The sequence below is a fragment of the Oncorhynchus gorbuscha genome, linkage group LG20 (genome assembly GCF_021184085.1).
Source record: "Oncorhynchus gorbuscha isolate QuinsamMale2020 ecotype Even-year linkage group LG20, OgorEven_v1.0, whole genome shotgun sequence".
NCBI lineage: Eukaryota > Metazoa > Chordata > Actinopteri > Salmoniformes > Salmonidae > Oncorhynchus > Oncorhynchus gorbuscha.
Window position 1 is genome coordinate 26650963 of NC_060192.1, and position 22249 is coordinate 26673211.

The 22249-nt window shown below is 45.5% G+C and overlaps 1 protein-coding gene across 2 annotated transcripts in view; it reads left to right on the forward strand.

The window, feature by feature from the left end:
- The window catches only part of LOC124007201 (neuronal migration protein doublecortin-like), a 109465-nt gene that overhangs the window by 21236 nt on the left and 65980 nt on the right, over nucleotides 1–22249 (forward strand). For both annotated transcript variants that reach the window (XM_046317593.1, XM_046317592.1), the window contains exon 3: nucleotides 5054–5394. In XM_046317593.1, coding sequence (XP_046173549.1) covers nucleotides 5054–5394 — 341 coding nt within the window. The remainder of the gene's footprint in view (nucleotides 1–5053; nucleotides 5395–22249) is intronic.

The window sequence follows — 22249 nt, forward strand, 5'->3', positions numbered from 1 at the left end:
CCTATTGGCTCCTGTAAGTTGCTCTGGATAAGAGCATCTAGTAAAATGTAAATGTAGAGTGAGCTCTGTCCATCAACCATGTGACCTGTCACATACACCCACTGACAGGCAGATCTGGGAGAGTTCAGGGCTGACTATGTGGAAGCAGAAGCCCACTGCTTTTCAAAGTAAAGAAAAGTAAAGGTTTGTCCGTTTCATTGCTCCTCTGGTCTTCCTGTCCTCTGGTGTGTCATTGCTCCTCTGGTCTTCCTGTCCTCTGGTGTGTCATTGCTCCTCTGGTCTTCCTGTCCTCTGGTGTGTCATTGCTCCTCTGGTCTTCCTGTCCTCTGGTGTGTCATTGCTCCTCTGGTCTTCCTGTCCTCTGGTGTGTCATTGCTCCTCTGGTCTTCCTGTCCTCTGGTGTGTCATTGCTCCTCTGGTCTTCCTGTCCTCTGGTGTGTCGCTGTTCTGGTCTTCCTGTCCTCTGGTGTGTCATTGCTGTTCTGGTCTTCCTGTCCTCTGGTGTGTCATTGCTGTTCTGGTCTTCCTGTCCTCTGGTGTGTCATTGCTGTTCTGGTCTTCCTGTCCTCTGGTGTGTCATTGTTCCTCTGGTCTTCCTGTCCTCTGGTGTGTCATTGCTCCTCTGGTCTTCCTGTCCTCTGGTGTGTCATTGTTCCTCTGGTCATCCTGTCCTCTTGTGTGTCATCGCTCCTCTGGTCGTCCTGTCCTCTGGTGTGTCATTGCTCCTCTGGTCTTCCTGTCCTCTGGTGTGTCATTGCTCCTCTGGTCGTCCTGTCCTCTGGTGTGTCATTGTTCCTCTGGTCTTCCTGTCCTCTGGTGTGTCATTGCTCCTCTGGTCGTCCTGTCCTCTGGTGTTTCATTGCTCCTCTGGTCTTCCTGTCCTCTGGTGTGTCATTGCTCCTCTGGTCGTCCTGTCCTCTGGTGTGTCATTGCTCCTCTGGTCTTCCTGTCCTCTGGTGTGTCATTGCTCCTCTGGTCGTCCTGTCCTCTGGTGTGTCATTGCTCCTCTGGTCTTCCTGTCCTCTGGTGTGTCGCTGTTCTGGTCTTCCTGTCCTCTGGTGTGTCATTGCTCCTCTGGTCTTCCTGTCCTCTGGTGTGTCATTGCTCCTCTGGTCTTCCTGTCCTCTGGTGTGTCATTGCTCCTCTGGTCTTCCTGTCCTCTGGTGTGTCATTGCTCCTCTGGTCGTCCTGTCCTCTGGTGTGTCATTGTTCCTCTGGTCTTCCTGTCCTCTGGTGTGTCATTGCTCCTCTGGTCGTCCTGTCCTCTGGTGTTTCATTGCTCCTCTGGTCTTCCTGTCCTCTGGTGTGTCATTGCTCCTCTGGTCGTCCTGTCCTCTGGTGTGTCATTGCTCCTCTGGTCTTCCTGTCCTCTGGTGTGTCATTGCTCCTCTGGTCGTCCTGTCCTCTGGTGTGTCATTGATCCTCTGGTCTTCCTGTCCTCTGGTGTGTCGCTGTTCTGGTCTTCCTGTCCTCTGGTGTGTCATTGCTCCTCTGGTCTTCCTGTCCTCTGGTGTGTCATTGCTCCTCTGGTCTTCCTGTCCTCTGGTGTGTCATTGCTCCTCTGGTCTTCCTGTCCTCTGGTGTGTCATTGCTCCTCCTCTTCCTGTCCTCTGATGTGTCATTGCTGTTCTGGTCTTCCTGTCCTCTGGTGTGTCATTGCTGTTCTGGTCTTCCTGTCCTCTGGTGTGTCATTGCTCCTCTGGTCTTCCTGTCCTCTGGTGTGTCATTGCTGTTCTGGTCTTCCTGTCCTCTGGTGTGTCATTGCTGTTCTGGTCTTCCTGTCCTCTGGTGTGTCATTGCTGTTCTGTTCTTCCTGTCCTCTGGTGTGTCATTGCTGTTCTGGTCTTCCTGTCCTCTGGTGTGTCATTGTTCCTCTGGTCTTCCTGTCCTCTGGTGTGTCATTGTTCCTCTGGTCTTCCTGTCCTCTGGTGTGTCATTGCTCCTCTGGTCATCCTGTCCTCTGGTGTGTCATTGCTCCTCTGGTCGTCCTGTCCTCTGGTGTGTCATTGTTCCTCTGGTCGTCCTGTCAAATCAAATCAAATCAAATCAAATTGTATTTGTCACATACACATGGTTAGCAGATGTTAATGCGAGTGTAGCGAAATGCTTGTGCTTCTAGTTCCGACAATGCAGTGATAACCAACAAGTAATCTAACTAACAATTCCAAAACTACTGTCTTATACACAGTGTAAGGGGATAAGGAACATGTACATAAGGATATATGAATGAGTGATGGTACAGAGCAGCATACAGTAGATGGTATCGAGTACAGTATATACATATGAGATGAGTGTGTAGACAAAGTAAACAAAGTGGCATAGTTAAAGTGGCTAGTGATACATGTGTTACATAAGGATGCAGTCGATGTTGTAGAGTACAGTATATACATATGCATATGAGATGAATAATGTAGGGTAAGTAACATTATATAAGGTAGCATTGTTTAAAGTGGCTAGTGATATATTTACATCATTTCCCATCAATTCCCATTATTAAAATGGCTGGAGTTGGGTCAGTGTCAATGACAGTGTGTTGGCAGCAGCCACTCAATGTTAGTGGTGGCTATTTAACAGTCTGATGGCCTTGAGATAGAAGCTGTTTTTCAGTCTCTCGGTCCCAGCTTTGATGCACCTGTACTGACCTCGCCTTCTGGATGATAGCGGGGTGAACAGGCAGTGGTTCGGGTGGTTGATGTCCTTTTGTGTGTCATCGCTCCTCTGGTCGTCCTGTCCTCTGGTGTGTCATTGCTCCTCTGGTCATCCTGTCCTCTGGTGTGTCATTGCTCCTCTGGTCGTCCTGTCCTCTGGTGTGTCATTGCTCCTCTGGCACCTAGCTAGCTCTCATCACCAGCCTGATGAGTTTTGTCTCCCAGCTCTCGCTCCTGCAGATTCCATCTATCTTTCTCTGATTTGCTTCCTCTCTGTGACAGGGATCATCAGTCTATCCACTGACTGTCCTGTCTCTTCTCCTCTTCTCTCTCTTCAGCCTCAAAACATTACGCTCGCTTCTCCTCTCCACTTTCGGGTCATGTGGGTTGAATAGTTATACCTAATTTCTAGCCACTTTCATGTAGCTAGTCTCTCTGTATATCAAATGTTTATCCTGACTCTCTTAACTGGAGGCCAGTATAGATGTCATCCTGTCACTGGTCTATAGAGAACACCTATAGCTGGCCCTGGTGTGATGAAACCCCTGATCCACAGAGACCTGTCCCGTTATTGCTCTTCCTACAGTACACTATCTACAAGGTCACAGTAGAACCACCCTCCTCCTACAGGTCACAGTAGAACCACCCTCCTCCTACAGGTCACAGTAGAACCACCCTCCTCCTACAGGTCACAGTAGAACCACCCTCCTCCTGCAGGTCACAGTAGAACCACCCTCCTCCTGCAGGTCACAGTAGAACCACAGGTCTTCATGATCAGTATTTTTGAAAGTAGGACAAATTGGAGAGCATTACCACACCGAGGATCTAAGGTCATTCCATCAGCTGATGTTAACAACTTGATACACCCACTAAGAGGACCATGTCATTGTCACCGTGTGTTGCTGATGTTAACAACTTGATACACCCACTAAGAGGACCATGTCATTGTCACCGTGTGTTGCTGATGTTAACAACTTGATACACCCACTAAGAGGACCATGTCATTGTCACCGTGTGTTGCTGATGTTAACAACTTGATACACCCACTAAGAGGACCATGTCATTGTCACCGTGTGTTGCTGATGTTAACAACTTGATACACCCACTAAGAGGACCATGTCATTGTCACCGTGTGTTGCTGATGTTAACAACTTGATACACCCACTAAGAGGACCATGTCATTGTCACCGTGTGTTGCTGATGTTAACAACTTGATACACCCACTAAGAGGACCATGTCATTGTCACCGTGTGTTGCTGATGTTAACAACTTGATACACCCACTAAGAGGACCATGTCATTGTCACCGTGTGTTGCTGATGTTAACAACTTGATACACCCACTAAGAGGACCATGTCATTGTCACCGTGTGTTGCTGATGTTAACAACTTGATACACCCACTAAGAGGACCATGTCATTGTCACCGTGTGTTGCTGATGTTAACAACTTGATACACCCACTAAGAGGACCATGTCATTGTCACCGTGTGTTGCTGATGTTAACAACTTGATACACCCACTAAGAGGACCATGTCATTGTCACCGTGTGTTGCTGATGTTAACAACTTGATACACCCACTAAGAGGACCATGTCATTGTCACCGTGTGTTGCTGATGTTAACAACTTGATACACCCACTAAGAGGACCATGTCATTGTCACCGTGTGTTGTTGTAATAAAGCTGATGTTAACAACTTGATACACCCACTAAGAGGACCATGTCATTGTCACCGTGTGTTGTTGTAATAAAGCTGATGTTAACAACTTGATACACCCACTAAGAGGACCATGTCATTGTCACCGTGTGTTGTTGTAATAAAGCATGGTGGAGGAGGACTCATGGACTGGTATGATATTACAATATTGTATGTTCTGTATGTGTTTGAGAGAATGGGGGATGGCGTATCTGTCAGAGCAGTCTCCTGCTGTTTGATGATTGGGGGAGAGTTCAGTGCACAGGTCACCATGCTTTGGATTAGGTTCATGGAGATGCTATAGCAATTACTGACAGGGTGGAAGCACACGTCACTGGCTCGTTTTTTAAACTTCTGGGAGAATAACTGCTAGTTTGTCAACACACTATGAGATACGGTAGAGCTAGATTGTCCCGTTTGAGTTGGAGGCTGTTTTTCTGTCCTCAGTTTATCCTGAATCCATGCATTTAGACCAGATGTAGTGGGGATGCATAGTTTACATGAAGATGTGTTGGTATTGTCTCCCTCACGAAGGTCTATGTGACATCTGAGCTGTTTATCCTCCAAGCTTTAACTCCACACCTCTACTTACGATAGTACTGACGTTGGGTTCCTTTTGAAGCAAATGTTTCCTCAGTTCATGTCAAACAAAGTAGATGATTTCATATTCCTTACGGCGTTCTCGCTTTGTCTCTCCTCTCACCCCCCCCAGGAGAGAGCTACGTCTGTGCGTCTGAGAACGTCTACAAGAAGGTCGACTACACGAAGAACGTCAACCCCAACTGGTCTGTGAACGTGAAGGCCTCGGCCAGCCAGAAGAACCTGCAGAGCCTGGCCAGCAAGCAGGCCAACGAGGCCCGGGAGGGTAAGGAGTTTGTTCGCCCCAAGCTGGTGACGGTGATGCGGAGTGGCGTGAAGCCGAGGAAGGCCGTCCGCGTGCTGCTCAACAAGAAGACGGCGCACTCCTTCGAACAGGTGCTCACCGACATCACAGAGGCCATCAAACTGGAGAGCGGCGTGGTCAAGAAGATCTACACACTGGACGGAAAGCAGGTAGGTCACACATTCACTCACGCTGGCACACGTCAACACCCAGTTCACCTCCAGAATGTTAGTTGGACTCAGATCGATGTCAGACTAAGGTCACATTCAGCACTACTAACCCTGAGTCATTATACAAACATCTGAAACAAACATGAATCAAAAATATACCTAAGAAGTCTCTTGTGTTTAGTTCTGTCTCTGTTGATATTGAGAGGCAGCCCGACAATGCCATATAGTTTGTTTTGCTGTCCCTATAAGGACGTTTTTATTCAGGCTCTAGGGAACATGCAACCCGGAATAAGAGCTGGAATAAGTAAAGAGTATGTTTAAATACTGATGTCATTTCTAATGATTTGAAATTTGCCAGCAGCATACCACCCTGCATACCACTGCTGGTTTGCGTCTGAAGCTAAGCAGGGTTGGTCCTGGTCTGTCCCTAGATGGGAGACCAGATGCTGCTGGAAGTGGTGTTGGAGGGCCAGTAAGAGGCACTCTTTCCTCTGGTCTAAAATATCCCAATGCCCCAGGGCAGGGATTTGGGACACTGCCCTGTGTAGGGTGCTGTCTTTTGGATGGGATGTTAAATGGGTGTCCTGACTCTCTGAGGTCATTAAAGATCCCATGGCACTTATCGTAAGAGTAGGGGTGTTAACCCCGGTGTCCTGGCTAAATTCCCAATCTGGCCCTCGAACCATCACTGTCACCTAATAATCCCCAGTTTACAATTGGCTCATTCATCCCCCTCCTCTCCCCTGTAACTATTCCCCAGGTCGTTGCTGCAAATGAGAACGTGTTCTCAGTCAACTTACCTGGTAAAATAATGCATAAATAAAGAAGAGAATAAAGAATCATGTTATTTCATCCCAAAGACGTTTCCTTTTACCACAATAAGGTGTTACCTGGTGTATGCCTGGGCCAAGCTTTATGTGTTCCTGCAGGTCCATCATCCCATTTTGGGTTGGTAGGTGCTGTGTAGAGAAACCAACCGGTCCACAGCAGCACCAGGACGTTGAGTCCATGGGTCAGGGGCGACTCACTGACGAGGTACAACTCATTTGTCTGTTGAGACACCCATATAGGCTAGTTACTGATAATCAATACGTGAATTGGCTGTTTCATCAGGATCTTCATCACTCAGATGAGGTAGAATAGACCTCTACAGCCCAACCATGAAAAGAACATTGCCTTGTTATGAGGGGTTGTAATGCACCATAAGGCATATGAACATTTAAATGACTAATATCCATATGAATCTATTTACACTGCCAGGAGGCCACTCAAAGTGCAGCAATTAGCAGCTGTAAAGACAAAGGGCCAGCTGTCCGTAGGCTCTTAAGGCAGTTTAAAGGTTTTCGGTACAATAGAGTAGTAGAAATGGAGGTAATGACAGTGCGTGAGGGCTCCTCTGAGAGGTCAAAGTGCCTCTACCTCAGCAGGCAGCCACAGCCCTGGCCTGGTCAGCCCCAGAGAGACACATCAGGAGGCACAAACAGCCCTGATGACCTGACATAGAGAGAGGACATTACATCCACGTTCTAAAGGGTGTCGGCAGTGGTAGAGCGACATCTGCAATTTTTTGTTTAAAAAAAAAACGATGGCGTCGTTGATTTCATGTCCTTGCTGGGAGCAAAAGACAATTCTGCCCCGTCATAATGCATCTGACCCTGTTCGTTAGAATGCCCTGTTCTCTTCTCCTGGCTGTCCAACACCACTCAGTGCTGCAAGAGGCCAGGCTCAATTAGGCTCCAGTACTATAGACCCAATCCTAGCCCGGCTGAGTGTTTACAGATATGGTTAAACTGAATGCTAATCTCTTGTGTCTGGACCACTCTGATTGCATCAGTCATCAAACAGGCATCTGAGGCCACGGTCGGCAGACTAACTAAGGAACCCCCCCCCCCCTCTCAGATCTCCTCTGCTTTTTGTTCTGCTGATTGAGGAGAATGGGATTGTGCTCCCTCTGTTATTTCTTCATTATTATTCCTGTTAATAACGGCAAGATGTAAGTCCAGCAGGCTTTAGAGGAGGACAGAGCTGCAGTGTGAAGATAGCAGGCAGGTTCGACTTTAATATCCCACCCTAGGGGCTCACTGCATGGCTGCCCCAAGTCACTGTCTCTTAGTAGGCCCCTTACGATTTCTGTCACTTTGAGCCTAGGCAGTGTTGTCTAATTTGTTTTAGATATAAGGCAGTATGGATGGAAACATGCTGCGTGCGCACATGTATGTTTGTGTGTGTACACAATAATGTCCAGGATTTCTATTCACATTCAGTCTCACATGAAGTCTGATCAGCATATTTCACTGACCCAGTCTGGAGCGATCTCACACCAGGAAACTGAAACTGACAAAACCTGGATGTAGGGCTGTGACGGTCTTGGAATTTCAGGTTACGGTTATTGGCCAGGACAATGTACATGGTCACCGTCATAACCGTTGGGAGGGGATTGGCAAAGATCAGACTCAAAACAAACACGTTGCTTTTCTCTGCAACTTCACTATTACCATTACACTTGGTTATTATCAGAATCATTTCATTATTATTCAAGTTATTATTACCTCTAAGTATTAGTCAGGTTTACAAATGAAGAAACATCAGATTGGAGAGGAATTACTGAAAGAATATAGATTTCTGATTTTGAAGCACTAAACCATTCACACCAAGTCCGATGCGTTTTGCCCTCCACTGTTCCGAACAATTCACATAACGTCATTCTCTGTGGCAATATGTTGTTCAAAGTAGAGTTCTTCACGGGTCCCAAAAATTCTGACTGTACCCGAGGACAGTCGGACCTGTTCCGAAAAGGCCAGTGGAAAAACAGACCCAAACAGACACATCCCGGTTCAGATCTGCAAGTAGGAAGAGAGAGCAGAAGAAACCTCAGACCGGGCACTGCAAATGTATTAACAATAAGAAAACAGAAATACCGTAAGTATTCAGACCCTTTGCTATGAGACTCTAAATTGAGTTTGGGTAGATCCTGTTTCCATTGATCATCATTGATACGTTTCGACAACTTGATTGCAGTCCACCTGTGGTAAATTCAATTGGTTGGACATGATTTGAAAAGGAAAACACCTGTCTATATAAGGTCCCACGGTTGACAGTGCATGTCAGAGCAAAAACCAAGCCATGAGGTCAAAGGAATTGTCTGTAGTGCTCCGAGACAGGATTGTGTCAAGGTACAGATCTAGGGAAGGGTAACAAAAAATGTCTGCAGCATTGAAGGTCCCCAAGTTCACAATGGCCTCCATCATTCTTAAATGGAAGAAGTTTGGAACCACCAAGACTCTTCCTAGAGCTGGCTGCCCGGCCAAACTGAGTAATCAAGGAAGGAGGGCCTTGGTCAGGGAGGTGACCAAGAACCTGATGGTAACTCTGACAGAGCTCCAGAGTTCCTCTGTGGAGATGAGAGAATGTTCCAGAAGCACAACCATCTTTGCAGCATTCCACCAATCAGGCCTTTATGGTAGAGTGACCAGACAGAAGCCACTCCTCAGTAAAAGGCACATGACAGGCACCTCAGTAAAAGGCACCTAAAGGACTCTTAGACCATAAGAAACAAGATTCTCTGGTCTGATGAAACCAAGATTGAAATCTTAGGCCTGAATGCCAAGCGTCATGTCTGGAGGAAACCCGGCACCATCCCGATCTAACATGTCTGGAGAGACCTGAAAAGAGCTGTGCAGCGACGCTCCCCATCCAACCTGACAGAGCTTGAGAGGATCTGCAGAGAAGAATGGGATAAACTCCCCAAATACAGGTGTGCTAAGCTTGCAGCATCATACCCAAGAAGACTCCAGGCTGTAATCGCTGCCAAAGGTGCTTCAACAAAGTACTGAGTAAAGGGTCTGAATACTTACGTAAATGTAATATTTCATTTTTCAATTTTTTAATACATTTGCTAAAATATCAACCTGTTTTTGCTTTGTCAGCCCATTGTGTGTAGATTGATGAGGGGAAAATAACAGTTTAGTTAATTTTAGAATAAGGCTGTAACGTAACAAAATGTGGATAAAATGAAGGGGTCCGAATTCTTTCCGGGTACACAATGAATAGCAATATAGTTAGAGCATTGAAAAAATAACTAATAGGCATCGATCAAACCTCTTGCTTGCTGAATAGCTATAAAATAGTCTACAATGAACTGATGGGAAAGTTTGAATGGTGATCGAGACATGTAGCCTTGCTCTGGTGTGGTGTGATCACATTGGCTAAATTCATACTTTGCTGCACTGATGCATTTTGAACGTAAAAAACAGGCAGAGAGAAATGTATTAATTCAATTCACACAACAAACTTGTTCCGAATAAATAATTGAGGGATTGTGGCAGGACGATATTTTCGCAGTTGGCGTGAACGGTGTCATAAACAAATGTGCTCGTATTTATTCTTTTCTTCCTAATTATTCTGACAAAAATAACAAGACTTTTTTTCTTTTTATAGAAAGGGCCTTTACTGAAAATATGACATGACGGGAGCGTTTGACAGGCTACTTTGGGAAACTATCAGAATGGACATACTGGAGGCGATAGACTCGGAGCCAGAACAACCTTGTCAACTGCTGTTGAATAATTCATGAATGGTCAGACACATCCAACCTTTTTTTAAGAGAAGACCAATTTATGTATTTACTAGCAAGCAATGAGAATGTGCATTATATAAAAGAAAGTCCTCTTTTTTTGTAAACTAAAGTGGCATAGATTCTACTCCAACGTGGGATTAGCTGCTGGAAAGAGGAGATGTAGACCGTTTAAAAGACTAGACGGACTAAGTTAGCTAAATAATTGCTTTATCTACATAAAAAGAATAATAATAATGAATGTAAGCCTGTTAAAACGGTTTTGACGGTTGTTTTATTTTCATGGCTGTCTTCACCCCGAACCGTCAGTCACATGGTTATACTGTACCATCACAGCCATACCTGCATGAGAAATACACTAATAACATGCCAAACCTCTAGCGTTTATACAAAATGGGGATGTTTTTCCTAAACGAGAGACGCTGTCAAAAGTGAATTGTCTGCTTAAAGGCACTAGACCTTCTTTTGGATTGAATCTCAGATCTGTTGTCTCTCTCTAACTCTAGGAACTGTTGGCTGTTGCATGCTATGAATGTTTAATAAGATGCACTTCACACACTGATTTTATTGCTGGTTGTATGACTGCGTGTGCCATATGTACACTTTGATGTGATATGATTGTACATATCATCTGTCATTTTCTGTGTGAAACCCACACGTTTGCCTTTGGTCCGTGTATGACGCAGTGCACTCTTAAACCCACATGGCTCTCAGATGCCTTCGTGTGTAGCAGTAACAAACCCCCTCTAACCATGTGTTCACCAGCCTAATCAAAGTGTATTGTAATACCCTGTGTCTGTTTCTCAGAATGTGTCTCCAGTCCTGAGGTTCATTGTAATGCACAGACACGTAGCTTCTGGAGTGATGAAACTGCGATGTGAGTAGTATTAGGGCTCTCTTTGTGTGCCGAAGCTGGCGAGGCGGGGTGGCTAGGCTAGCTGCAGACTGTAGGCGAGGCAGGGGCGATGTGCTGCTGGTGATATGGTAGGGGGAGTCTTGATGCAGTGCCAGCCCCTCCCTGATCCTGCACCGTTCCTCCTCTTCTCATTCCTCACCGACAGCTGGTGTGACTGGTTGCTAGGTGACCACATCCGAAGCACAAAGAGAGCCCAGCTGGTGTGACTGGTCTATCAGTCACCACATCCAGTATGTGTGTGTGTGTGTGTGTGTGTGTGTGTGTGTGTGTGTGTGTGTGTGTGTGTTGTGTGTGTGTGTGTGTGTGTGTGTGTGTGTGTGTGTGTGTGTGTGTGTGTGTGTGTGTGTGTGTGTGTGTGTGTGTGTGTGTGTGTGTGTGTGTGTGTGTTTCAATATCAGCTGCCATGTATGCAGTGCTTGACTTGGACTGAAATAGGTGTCTGTACTCATTTTGGGTGCAGGTACTGTTTCTAGATACTGTTGAGATAATACTCCATAAGAGGAACAGGAGCTCAAGCAGTAGCTAGAACATTTAAGATGCCGGTACTCCTGCCCCAGTCAAGTACTGCATGTATGTAAGGTATGTACACTGTGTGTGTGTGTGTGTGTGCTTTGCATAAGAATTTGATAGTGTGTGTGTTAAAGGGAGCGAGAGAGGCAGATTCGTGGGGCCAGCTTATTGCACCTTATCCTGCAATTTGTCCTTGAATGCGGACGTCACCACTGTTAATTGCTATGTGAAGATATAGCCCCCCCACCAGCCGCCGCCGCCACCCTCCTTCGCTGTCAGTGAGTAAAACGCCACAATTTTCTCCTCAACAGCCTGCGCATTCAGACCCAAGGCGAACAGGGGCAGGGTGATGGGGTACAGGAGGCATTCTCCAGTTTAAAAAACAGAAACTTGGGATCTGTTTTCTATTCACTGCAGGGGATAATTATTCCTTGTATCTAAAAAGCTGGAGTGAATTCCTTCATTCGCCCTCTCCTGTCTTTCCAGGGTACATCAGGGAGGAGAGACTTATTTTCCTGGCAGCCATTTTGTCCCTATTTTTTCCTAATAGCTGTGTTCATGGTAGAGTGACTCACTAAATGGCACTGTCCTTTTAACTTGAGGGCTCTCCCAGAACAGGTGTTTTTTTTAGCTTGTCCTTGGCTTATAACAGCAAGTTCAGGCAAATTGTCGATCAGATTCTTTGTGACTGACACCACAATCGTTTTGTAATATTTGCTGTATTGGGAGTAGCTCTCCAATCTTTCTTTAAATCATCTGGTCATTGAAGGAAGACACTGTGTTGTGGCCTCTCGTTTTCGAATGTTCACTATTGCATCAAGGTCCTGAGCTGAGCTTGGCCATATGGCTTGTAAAGTCATTTCCTACAGAGGCACTGTAGATGCTAATTAGCACTCAATTCAATCTCATTTTCCCTGCACAAGGTCATGCTGCAATTGCAATTGTCTTAGCCCCCCCCCCCCCCCCAGTTTGGCCAGTGAATATGGTTTAGGTACGTATGCTTCATGTTTAAATGTTCCCAGGTTGAATGCCTGAAAATCTGACTTTCCTCTGGAGATTGCAGGGTTCTTTCTGTCTGCTCCTCTGATCAGGGGAGGGTTTGCAAGGCATGCAGTGGAGGCGGTTGCCATGGCAATTTACTCCACAGTGATTGACTCGGTGTCTTTGACAATGGCTATGCAGCAAAATACGCTGAGTCTGTTCTTTACATTCTGTAACGGAGCTAGCCACAGAACTCTTAACCTCTCACATTCGTATTCACAATCCTTCCTTCTTCCTACCCTGCCTCGCTCGTACAGGATTTGAGAGAGAGATGGATGAGCTGAGCAAGGGGCATGGCCACATCATAAAGCAGACATAGCTGCAGGCATCCGGTGCTACCCTCAACCCAACCCCCATATCTAGCCCACATCAACAAGTGACCACAACCTGTGGGGATGAGCAGAATAAATCTAATAACACCAGAGCCACATCAGTCAGAGCCACATGGCCAGCCTGGCCATCTCAATGGAGATAGCATGGAGGCAGCAGTGTGTGCATGGCGGAACCTCAGCAGCATTTGGAGCCCATTAGTGACATCACAGCTGTGATGTGTGACCCTGGGGGCCTCCGGAACATCAGGCACCAGCTGGCCCCCATAACTCTACGGAGCTGGCTGCCACGGCTGGCTGCCCCGGCTGGCTGCTCGGCTGCCTGCCCCGCTGGCTGCCCGGCTGGCTGCCCTGCTGGCTGCCCGGCTGGCTGCCCCGGCTGGCTGGCCCCGGCTGGCTGCTCGGCTGGCTGCCCGGCTGGCTGCTCGGCTGGCTGCCCCGGCTGGCTGCCCCGGCTGTCTGCTCGGCTGTCTGCTCGGTTGGCTGCCCCGGCTGGCTGCCCTGCTGGCTGCCCCGCTGGCTGCTCGGCTGGCTGCGCGGCTGGCTGCCCCGGCTGGCTGCCCTGGCTGGCTAAATTCTGTTTCACTACTGCTGCCCTCAACACCGTTTAAAGAACCAAGCATGGGCCAATCAGAGCTCTGTAATAGGCCGATCACGGTCTTTTACAGGCAAGGACCTCTTCATTTAACAGTTTTATGTTCTATTAGTCATATCTACGGGATACAGGTGTGGTATACACCATCCAATCAAATCTTTACTTGCAGGTTTTGTCTCGACAATGCAACAACAATAATAAATATGAAAAGTTAAGAATATGAACAAAGTAAATAATATAAGCATTTTAGCATCAGTATAATACAGGAAGGTACAATTTATTGTTCAATATTTACGTGTGTTTGAGAAGAGGGAATAGGGGGGCAAGTGTTTTAAATTGTGCAGTATTTAGAAAACATAAGTCTGGTAGCAGCAGTTGTGTGTGTGTGTAGCATGAATGTGTGGGTGTGTGAGTGCGTGCCTGAGTGAGTTCCTGAGTGCGTGCCTGAGTGAGTGCATGTGTACTAAGGTGCTGAGAATCAGTCCAGGTGGTCAGTCCAGGTCAACTGTTTAGCAGTCTGATGGCTTGTAGATAGAAACTGTCCCTGAGCCTGTTGATATTGGACCTCATGCCTCGGTACTTTCTGATCGACGGTAAGGGTGTAAACAGCTCGTGGCTGGGCTTAGCTGGTGCTTAAGGAAGAAAGGTTAATGGTGATTGACTGCTAAGACCGTGTTTAATTCTAATAGTACTGACCAGTGGGCAGATGTTAACGTAGTGATTTTAGCATGGTTTGACTGCCATGGTTATGAAATACTAGACCATAGGATGTTGTGATTACACATCGTAGTCTCCTTCCTTCACCCCTGGTTCCTCTGGGTGGTCTGCACTACTCTCCTGTCCCAGAGTCTGTGATTGTGACCACTCCTTACGACCTTCAGTATTTGTCCTTATATGGAAGAAAACAAGCTGCATATAAATCAGAACATTTCCTCTAGACTTTTTAATTGGATAGATAAGAAGGTTAGAAATAAAGGATGAGAAGCGAGGGATTCTGCAAGGTAGGAGAGATGAGAAAACCAGACTCTTGACTCAGTATCCCTTTGTTTTGTCCCCCGCAAACAACTTTCATTATTTGAACAAAAACATTTTTCCGTCAGGGATTTCCTTGACTTGAGTGTGTATTTATTTTGAGCACTTTGCTGGGAATGTTTCAGTGTCATAACAATCTTAACCTAAATAAGCCCTGGCAGCCTCAGTCCTCTCTGCCTGATGCTTCCTGATACACAGGACTGACTCAATTACCAGAGTGCACAAGGGGAGAGGGATGGGATGTGGGGGGGGGGTGATGTGCAGTCCATAGTACTGACCCTGTTCCCAACCTCCCTAACACATTCTACCCTACTGCCACTCTGTACCTCTATATATAGAAAAGAATAGGAGTTCATTTGACCTCACCAGCAAGAGGCTCTTCAGTCAGCCCTTATCAGATTACAAACAGAGGAGTGCAGTAACAGAGAGAGCAGTCCAATATCCACCTCTAGGCTCCCAGAACACTGATTAGTGTGTGTGTGTGTGTGTGTGTGTGTGTGTGTGTGTGTGTGTGTGTGTGTGTGTGTGTGTGTGTGTGTGTGTGTGTGTGTGTGTGTGTGTGTGTGTGTGTGTGTGTGTGTGTGTGTGTGTGTGTGTGTGTGTGTGTGTGTGCGTGCCCCTCTATTTGTGTCAGCTGTTGTTGCAGTAATTAATAATCTAGTGTGTTACACTGAAGAAGGGCTCATATGTCTGTTGAGAGTTACAAGCACTCACTTTAAGTCCTATTAAGTAGCGTGCTCTACTTAGGGTCGTTAGTCCAACTCTGCACACTGAGAGCAGGGGAGAAACCACCCGGAGAGCCGTCTGAAAAGCTTGGTTAATACGCCACTAAACCCACCGCAGAGCCTGAGCCCACCTCCAGTTTCCATCCCCACCATCCCCCAAACAATAGGTGAAGCCTGAATATGCTGAGGATCTGCATGCAGCCCATGTTTTCTGAATGTACCCAGGCTTGTTTCTCGCATCCCTTTATTCTGGTCGCCTTTCATCCCTAAGTCAAAACACTGCGCCCATGTCGGAGCATCGTTATTTTCTCCAGATTCTCCCATCGTTTCAACCTCACTGAATTTAGCTCACCGCTAATGTGAATTTCAGAAATCGTCTTCTTATTTGCTGCAGAGCCCCCTCCCTTACAGTACACGTTGTCACAATGCCCCGTCAGCAGAGCTGCTGAACACTTGGATTTACCAGAGTTGTCTTCATGTTTGTTTCCATTGTCTCATATGGAGACCTACTTCACGTTTCGTCATAGGTGTGTCATCCATTTGACAAAAGCTTCAGAAGATCCCATAGTGTATGAGACAACCATTGCAGCCAGAGAATACAGTAGGTGTATTGACCTCAGTGACCTATAACTCATTGTGTTTTTGAGTTCTCTACCTCCCACCTCGAAGCTTTTCACAAAGTCATGGTCTCCGCTTTGAAGGGTTCTCAAAAGTTTCAGAACAGTGACTAAGATAGAAACAGCATATTTTGTGTTGTGAGCTACACACCCACGACACTGACTCTAAATCCTGCTAATCCTCCTTTCCATGGGCCTGTCTTATCCTTAAACCAGCCTCTTCGCTTCCTCTTCTCTGGCTTCAAAGTGCCGGTCGCACCAAAATATCACAGTCCTACTCCCTACCTCCCTCAGGAAAACACACATGACTGCTGGGCTAGATAAGGTATTTCGTTTTTTTGTTGTAAATAGGTCATTTCAGTTGGCTGTTTGGAGAGTAATGGAGCGGAGGTTCTGAACCGTGGCTCGGGAGTCAAAGATTAGGATTCTAATCCCCGTTGAGGTAAACATATATGCCAATTTGAAAAGAAACAACATCCTCTCATAGAATTTCCCCAAATATCTCTTAATATTGTGGCACTACCTGTACTGTAATACGAAGATATATTGGAACAAATGGTATTGTTAAAAAGTGACATTATTGGGGAACATTGATGTTTGGCTTTCAAAGACTCTTTGGTCAAGTGTATCCAAGATGCTGCTCTGCTGACACGCTCGATCCCTTCCCAATCTCTCCGGGACCAACAGGCTTGTTCAGGTATCAGAGAGCTGACTGTGGACTTTGAGGTATTTCAGATGTCCCCCCGCCCCCCCCCCCCAAAGAATGCTGATGTACACTAATATAAAATAATCTATTTTCTAATTCCCGGTCCGGATTAGGCTCTGACATTCAAACACATGTCTCAAAGCCACATTGCGTCAGAGGAGCCACAGTATACGGTGTTATTGGCCACCCTGCAGTTGTTCCTTGATCTGTGTTCTGTATGGATAGAAATGGGACCTGGAGTCAGTGTCCAACTACTCAAATCTGTGCAATGCAGGTTTATTGGCTGTATAGTTTTATTGATATGTGTAGCAGAAACATTTGTAGGGAGGGAGATCGTTGCCCTTATGACTCTACTCACATGTTATTTCACCATCTTCATATAACTGATGTGGTTCTTTGAGGGATTTTACATAATGTCTTATTTTCCTTTATTTCTGCAGCTCATATATTACCAGAATCATTCCTGGCAAAGACATTTGCTATCAAATTCCTTCCTTTCAATTGAAATAACTGAAACAAATGTTGATGATCAGCCTAGTGTGATTTAGGCTTGTTGTAATCCATTCTGCTCAGCATTACAGACCAGATGTGATTAAGGATGAAAGCACATACACTATTACCTTTGACACAATCAATAGGAAAAAGTAGCCCAGTGCTTTATCAACTGCACTCAGGCAGTGGTGAGGGAAATGCAGTGTTCTGTGATGATACAAGGGTCCTGTTTTAGGCAGGCTTCAGAGCCCACACTATCAATCATGGGGAGGAGTCTGCAGAGGAGTGGGGAGTTGCCCTCAGGTCAGGTACCGGTTCCTTCTGGATTCAGGCTCGGGACTTTATTCTGTCACTGTGCTGGTGCATAGTGTGGGTAATGGTGGTGGAGACTGCTTAAATATAAATACCTATTGTTCTGTTGCATGTTCCTTATGACATTCACAAAGGATCTTATATGTTTCACATTTCTAATGCCATTCAGCCATTAACTCAGACATTGGGAATGTACATGTATGGATTTCTAAAGAAAACCTAGCCATGTCTTCTCCACCTGCATGCTTGTCCTGCCCACTACCCCCTTCTCATCTCATGGGGGACAATACTCTTAAAGAAAACCTAGCCATGTCTTCTCCACCTGCATGCTTGTCCTGCCCACTACCCCCTTCTCATCTCATGGGGGACAATACTCTTAAAGAAAACCTAGCCATGTCTTCTCCACCTGCATGCTTGTCCTGCCCACTACCCCCTTCTCATCTCATGGGGGACAATGAAAACCTTGTCTTCTCCACCTGCATGCTTGTCCTGCCCACTACCCCCTTCTCATCTCATGGGGGACAATACTCTTAAAGAAAACCTAGCCATGTCTTCTCCACCTGCATGCTTGTCCTGCCCACTACCCCCTTCTCATCTCATGGGGGACAATACTCTGCTCATCTTACCCCCCGCTCTCTCCATGTCTCTGAGAAAGCCTAGTGCAGCAGAAACTACTGCAGCGTGCACTCCTCTGCTACACCTCATTTCCCATGTTCCTAGGTCTTTAATATTTCACATGGTGCTTGTCTTGTTTCTCGATATCATAGCCTGTGTCTATGGAAGGAGATGATATAGTGAATCTGAGATGTTGCTAAATTGCTCTGGGAAGAGCTGCCGAAATGATTTAGCATGGCTGCTTGACTCTGTAGAAAGAAGGTCCCTCGTTTGTCTCGCCTCGCCCCTCGCCTCTGTCTTCTAGAAAGTACAGCAGTGGTAAGGCCTGCTGGCTGTTACTGTGCTGGCTCTACAACAACAGCTAGCACAGCCCCACAGTCCCACAGACAGCCCCCGTATCACAGGCTATCGATTGGCCTCACCTGACCGTCCATGCTGACTGAAATACCCAAGACAACCCCAACACAGTTCTCTCACAACGACACAACAGTGGTAGGCTTGATTACCAACAACGACGAGACGGCCTACAGGGAGGAGGTGAGGGCCCTACAGGGAGGAGTGTGGTGTCAGGAAAATAACCTCACACTCAACGTCAACAAAACTAAGGAGATGATTGTGGACTTCAGGAAACAGCAGAGGGAACACCCCCCTATCCACATCGATGGAACAGTAGTGGAGAGGGTAGCAAGTTTTAAGTTCCTCGGCATACACATCACAGACAAACTGAAATGGTCCACTCACACAGACAGCATCGTGAAGAAGGCGCAGCAGCGTCTCTTCAACCTCAGGAGGCTGAAAAAATTTGGCTTGTCACCAAAAGCACTCACAAACTTCTACAGATGCACAATCGAGAGCATCCTGGCGGGCTGTATCACCGCCTGGTACGGCAATTGCTCCGCCCTCAACCGTAAGGCTCTCCAGAGGGTAGTGAGGTCTGCACAACGCATCACCGGGGGCAAACTACCTGCCCTCCAGGACACGTACACCACCCGATGTTACAGGAAGGCCATAAAGATCATCAAGGACATCAACCACCCGAGCCACTGCCTGTTCACCCCGCTATCATCCAGAAGGCGAGGTCAGTACAGGTGCATCAAAGCTGGGACCGAGAGACTGAAAAACAGCTTCTATCTCAAGGCCATCAGACTGTTAAACAGCCACCACTAACATTGAGTGGCCGCTGCCAACACACTGACACTGACTCAACTCCAGCCACTTTAATAATGGGAATTGATGGGAATGATGTAAATATATCACTAGCCACTTTAAACAATGCTACCTTATATAATGTTACTTACCCTACATTATTCATCTCATATGCATACGTATATACTGTACTCTATATCATCGACTGCATCCTTATGAAATACATGTATCACTAGCCACTTTCACTATGCCACTTTGTTTACATACTCATCTTATATGTATATACTGTACTTGATACCATCTACTGTATCTTGCCTATGCTGCTCTGTACCATCACTCATTCATATATCCTTATGTACATATTCTTTATCCCCTTACACTGTGTATAAGACAGTAGTTTAGGAATTGTTAGTTAGATTACTTGTTGGTTATTACTGCATTGTCGGAACTAGAAGCACAAGCATTTCGCTACACTCTTTATTAACATCTGCTAACCATGTGTATGTGACAAATATAATTTGATTTGATTTTGATTTTTGATTTTCAAAGTTTACAGTTGTTCCTTTTGACTTATGCTAAGCAATACTGTAGAGTTACATACGTCTTTGCATGATTGTTTAATAGTAAGATCAATGTTGTCATGTCTTTACTATCATTAAATTGAAGACTTCGTTTTTTAAATCAAAGATTCCATTAATTAGTATTACGTGATTAAACTGAATAATCATGTAACTGTAATTAACTAGGAAATCGGGGAACAAAGTTAAGTATTCAGATTACAAAGTTATAATTTCCCAATATAACCTTTCAGATATTTTCATATCTGATCAATAGTCTTCTGATTAATGATTTATTTATTTTACACAACTTGGGAAGTTAGTCTCATTCCAAATGTCGTAAATTGTTGGTTATCTGCACGAATCCAGTCTTCACTATTAGTCCTCCATACATCAATTGTCTTAAATCATGTATTTATTACGAACTAAGTAATTCACAGAAATGTATAAACAAACAGTAAATATGGTCACATGAAATGATAGAATGTGCCCCTAGTGGGCTGAACCGGCATGGCAGCTTGTTAGACAAAGGGTCAATGGGGGGGTTGACTAAGAAGTCCCTACAGAGTTAATTATAACAATTAAAATGCTAATCCCTTACACATGAATGCTCCCTCATTCGCAATCAATATACAGCTGAAAGCTCGCATCCGCTACAAGACCATGGTGCTTGCCTACGGAGCTGTGAGGGGAACGGCACCTCAGTACCTCCAGGCTCTGATCAGGCCCTACACCCAAACAAGGGCACTGCGTTCATCCACCTCTGGCCTGCTCGCCTCCCTACCACTGAGGAAGTACAGTTCCCGCTCAACCCAGTCAAAACTGTTCGCTGCTCTGGCCCCCCAATGGTGGAACAAACTCCCTCACGACGCCAGGACAGCGGAGTCAATCACCACCTTCCGGAGACACATGAAACCCCACCTCTTTAAGGAATACCTAGGATAGGATAAAGTAATCCTTCTCACCCCCCCCCCCCCTTAAAAGATTTAGATGCACTATTGTAAAGTTGCTGTTCCACTGGATGTCATAAGGTGAATGCACCAATTTGTAAGTCGCTCTGGATAAGAGCGTCTGCTAAATGACTTAAATGTAAATGTAATATATTTACGCTCAGTGTGTCGTCTTGATCGCTGGTGAAAAGTTGATTTATTTTGTAGGATTGTCCGTCTCTCTCGGTTGTGGTTAGAGGGGATGGTTCAGAGTGACATTCGTTATAGAATGGATGTTTCGGTGGTTGTCTTTCTTCGCGTTCAATGATGCCGAATTCCTAGCTGCAGACTAGTAATCAATATCAAAGACTTGTTCTTATTCTGTCGGTATCGATGGTCTAAGAGTTTAACCACGTGGTATGGTTAAAATATTCAGCAATGGTCTGCAACTTTTAGTCCCCCTCCTAATGGAGAAAAACATGGTCTACTGATAATTTCTCAAAGTGGGTTTTTATTCAGAATGGCAGAAGAGGGCTGTCTCAGGATGTCTGGCCCTAACTGGGCTCAGGGGGCAGTCCTCTGATTTAGTTCAAATCAAAGGGGAATTGTATTTTTCTTCATTAAACAGTCCACAATCATATTACACCATTATTCAAACAGTATCATCCTCATTCATCTTATATAACAATTAGATGTAAACCTCATATTATATAAACAGCGGTATGGTAATGTGGCCACACCGTCTCCCATGAGCTTCCCAAGTTGTTGCAAACGGACCAGTTCGTAGCTGGATTCTTAACCGATCTTTTACACTTTCTCTGGAACATGAAATTTGTTCGTACCTCACGTTCTGTGAGGTGGAAGGATTTCCTTTGTCTCCATGAAAACGACTCTCTATAACTGTGTGTCCATGAGGCAGGGTCTTCCTTAGGAATTGACGACCTCACTCTGCCCACAGCAGTCTGGTTGTAGAAGCAGAGAGCGGGGGATGGTGCTCGCTGTACTCAAAGAGTAAACAGGGACCACTGGATGCATATGAAACAGCTGCATCCTGTAATAGAAAGCAGACATGCATCTGACTGTCACCAACTGATATCTGTTTCTCAGATGAAATAGGAGCTCTGATGGATTACTCATTGACTCTACTCCATTCTCTTTTGACTCTTCGTTAACATTAGTTGTGAGTCTCAAGTAGAGGTCGACCGATTATGATTTTTCAACGCCGATACCGATTATTGGAGGACAAAAAAAGCAGATACGGATTTAATCGGCTGATTTTTTAAAATGTATTTGTAATAGTGACAATTACAACAATACTGAATGAACACTTATTTTAACTTAATATAATATATCAATCAAATCCATTTAGCCTCAAATAAATAATGAAATATGTTCAATTTGGTTTAAATAATGCAAAAACAAAGTGTTGGAGAAGAAAGTAAAAGTGCAATATGTGCCATGTAAGAAAGTTAACGTTTAAGTTCCTTGCTCAGAACATGAGAACATATGAAAGCTGGTGGTTCCTTTTAACATGAGTCTTCAATATTCCCAGGGAAGAAGTTTTAGGTTGTAGTTATTATAGGAATTATAGGACTATTTCTGTCTATACCATTTGTATTTCATATACCTTTGACTATTGGTTGTTCTTATAGGCACTTTAGTATTGCCAGTGTAACAGTATAGCTTCCGTCCCTCTCCTCGCCCCTACCTGGGCTTGAACCAGGAACACATTGACAACAGCCACCCTCGAAGCAGCGTTA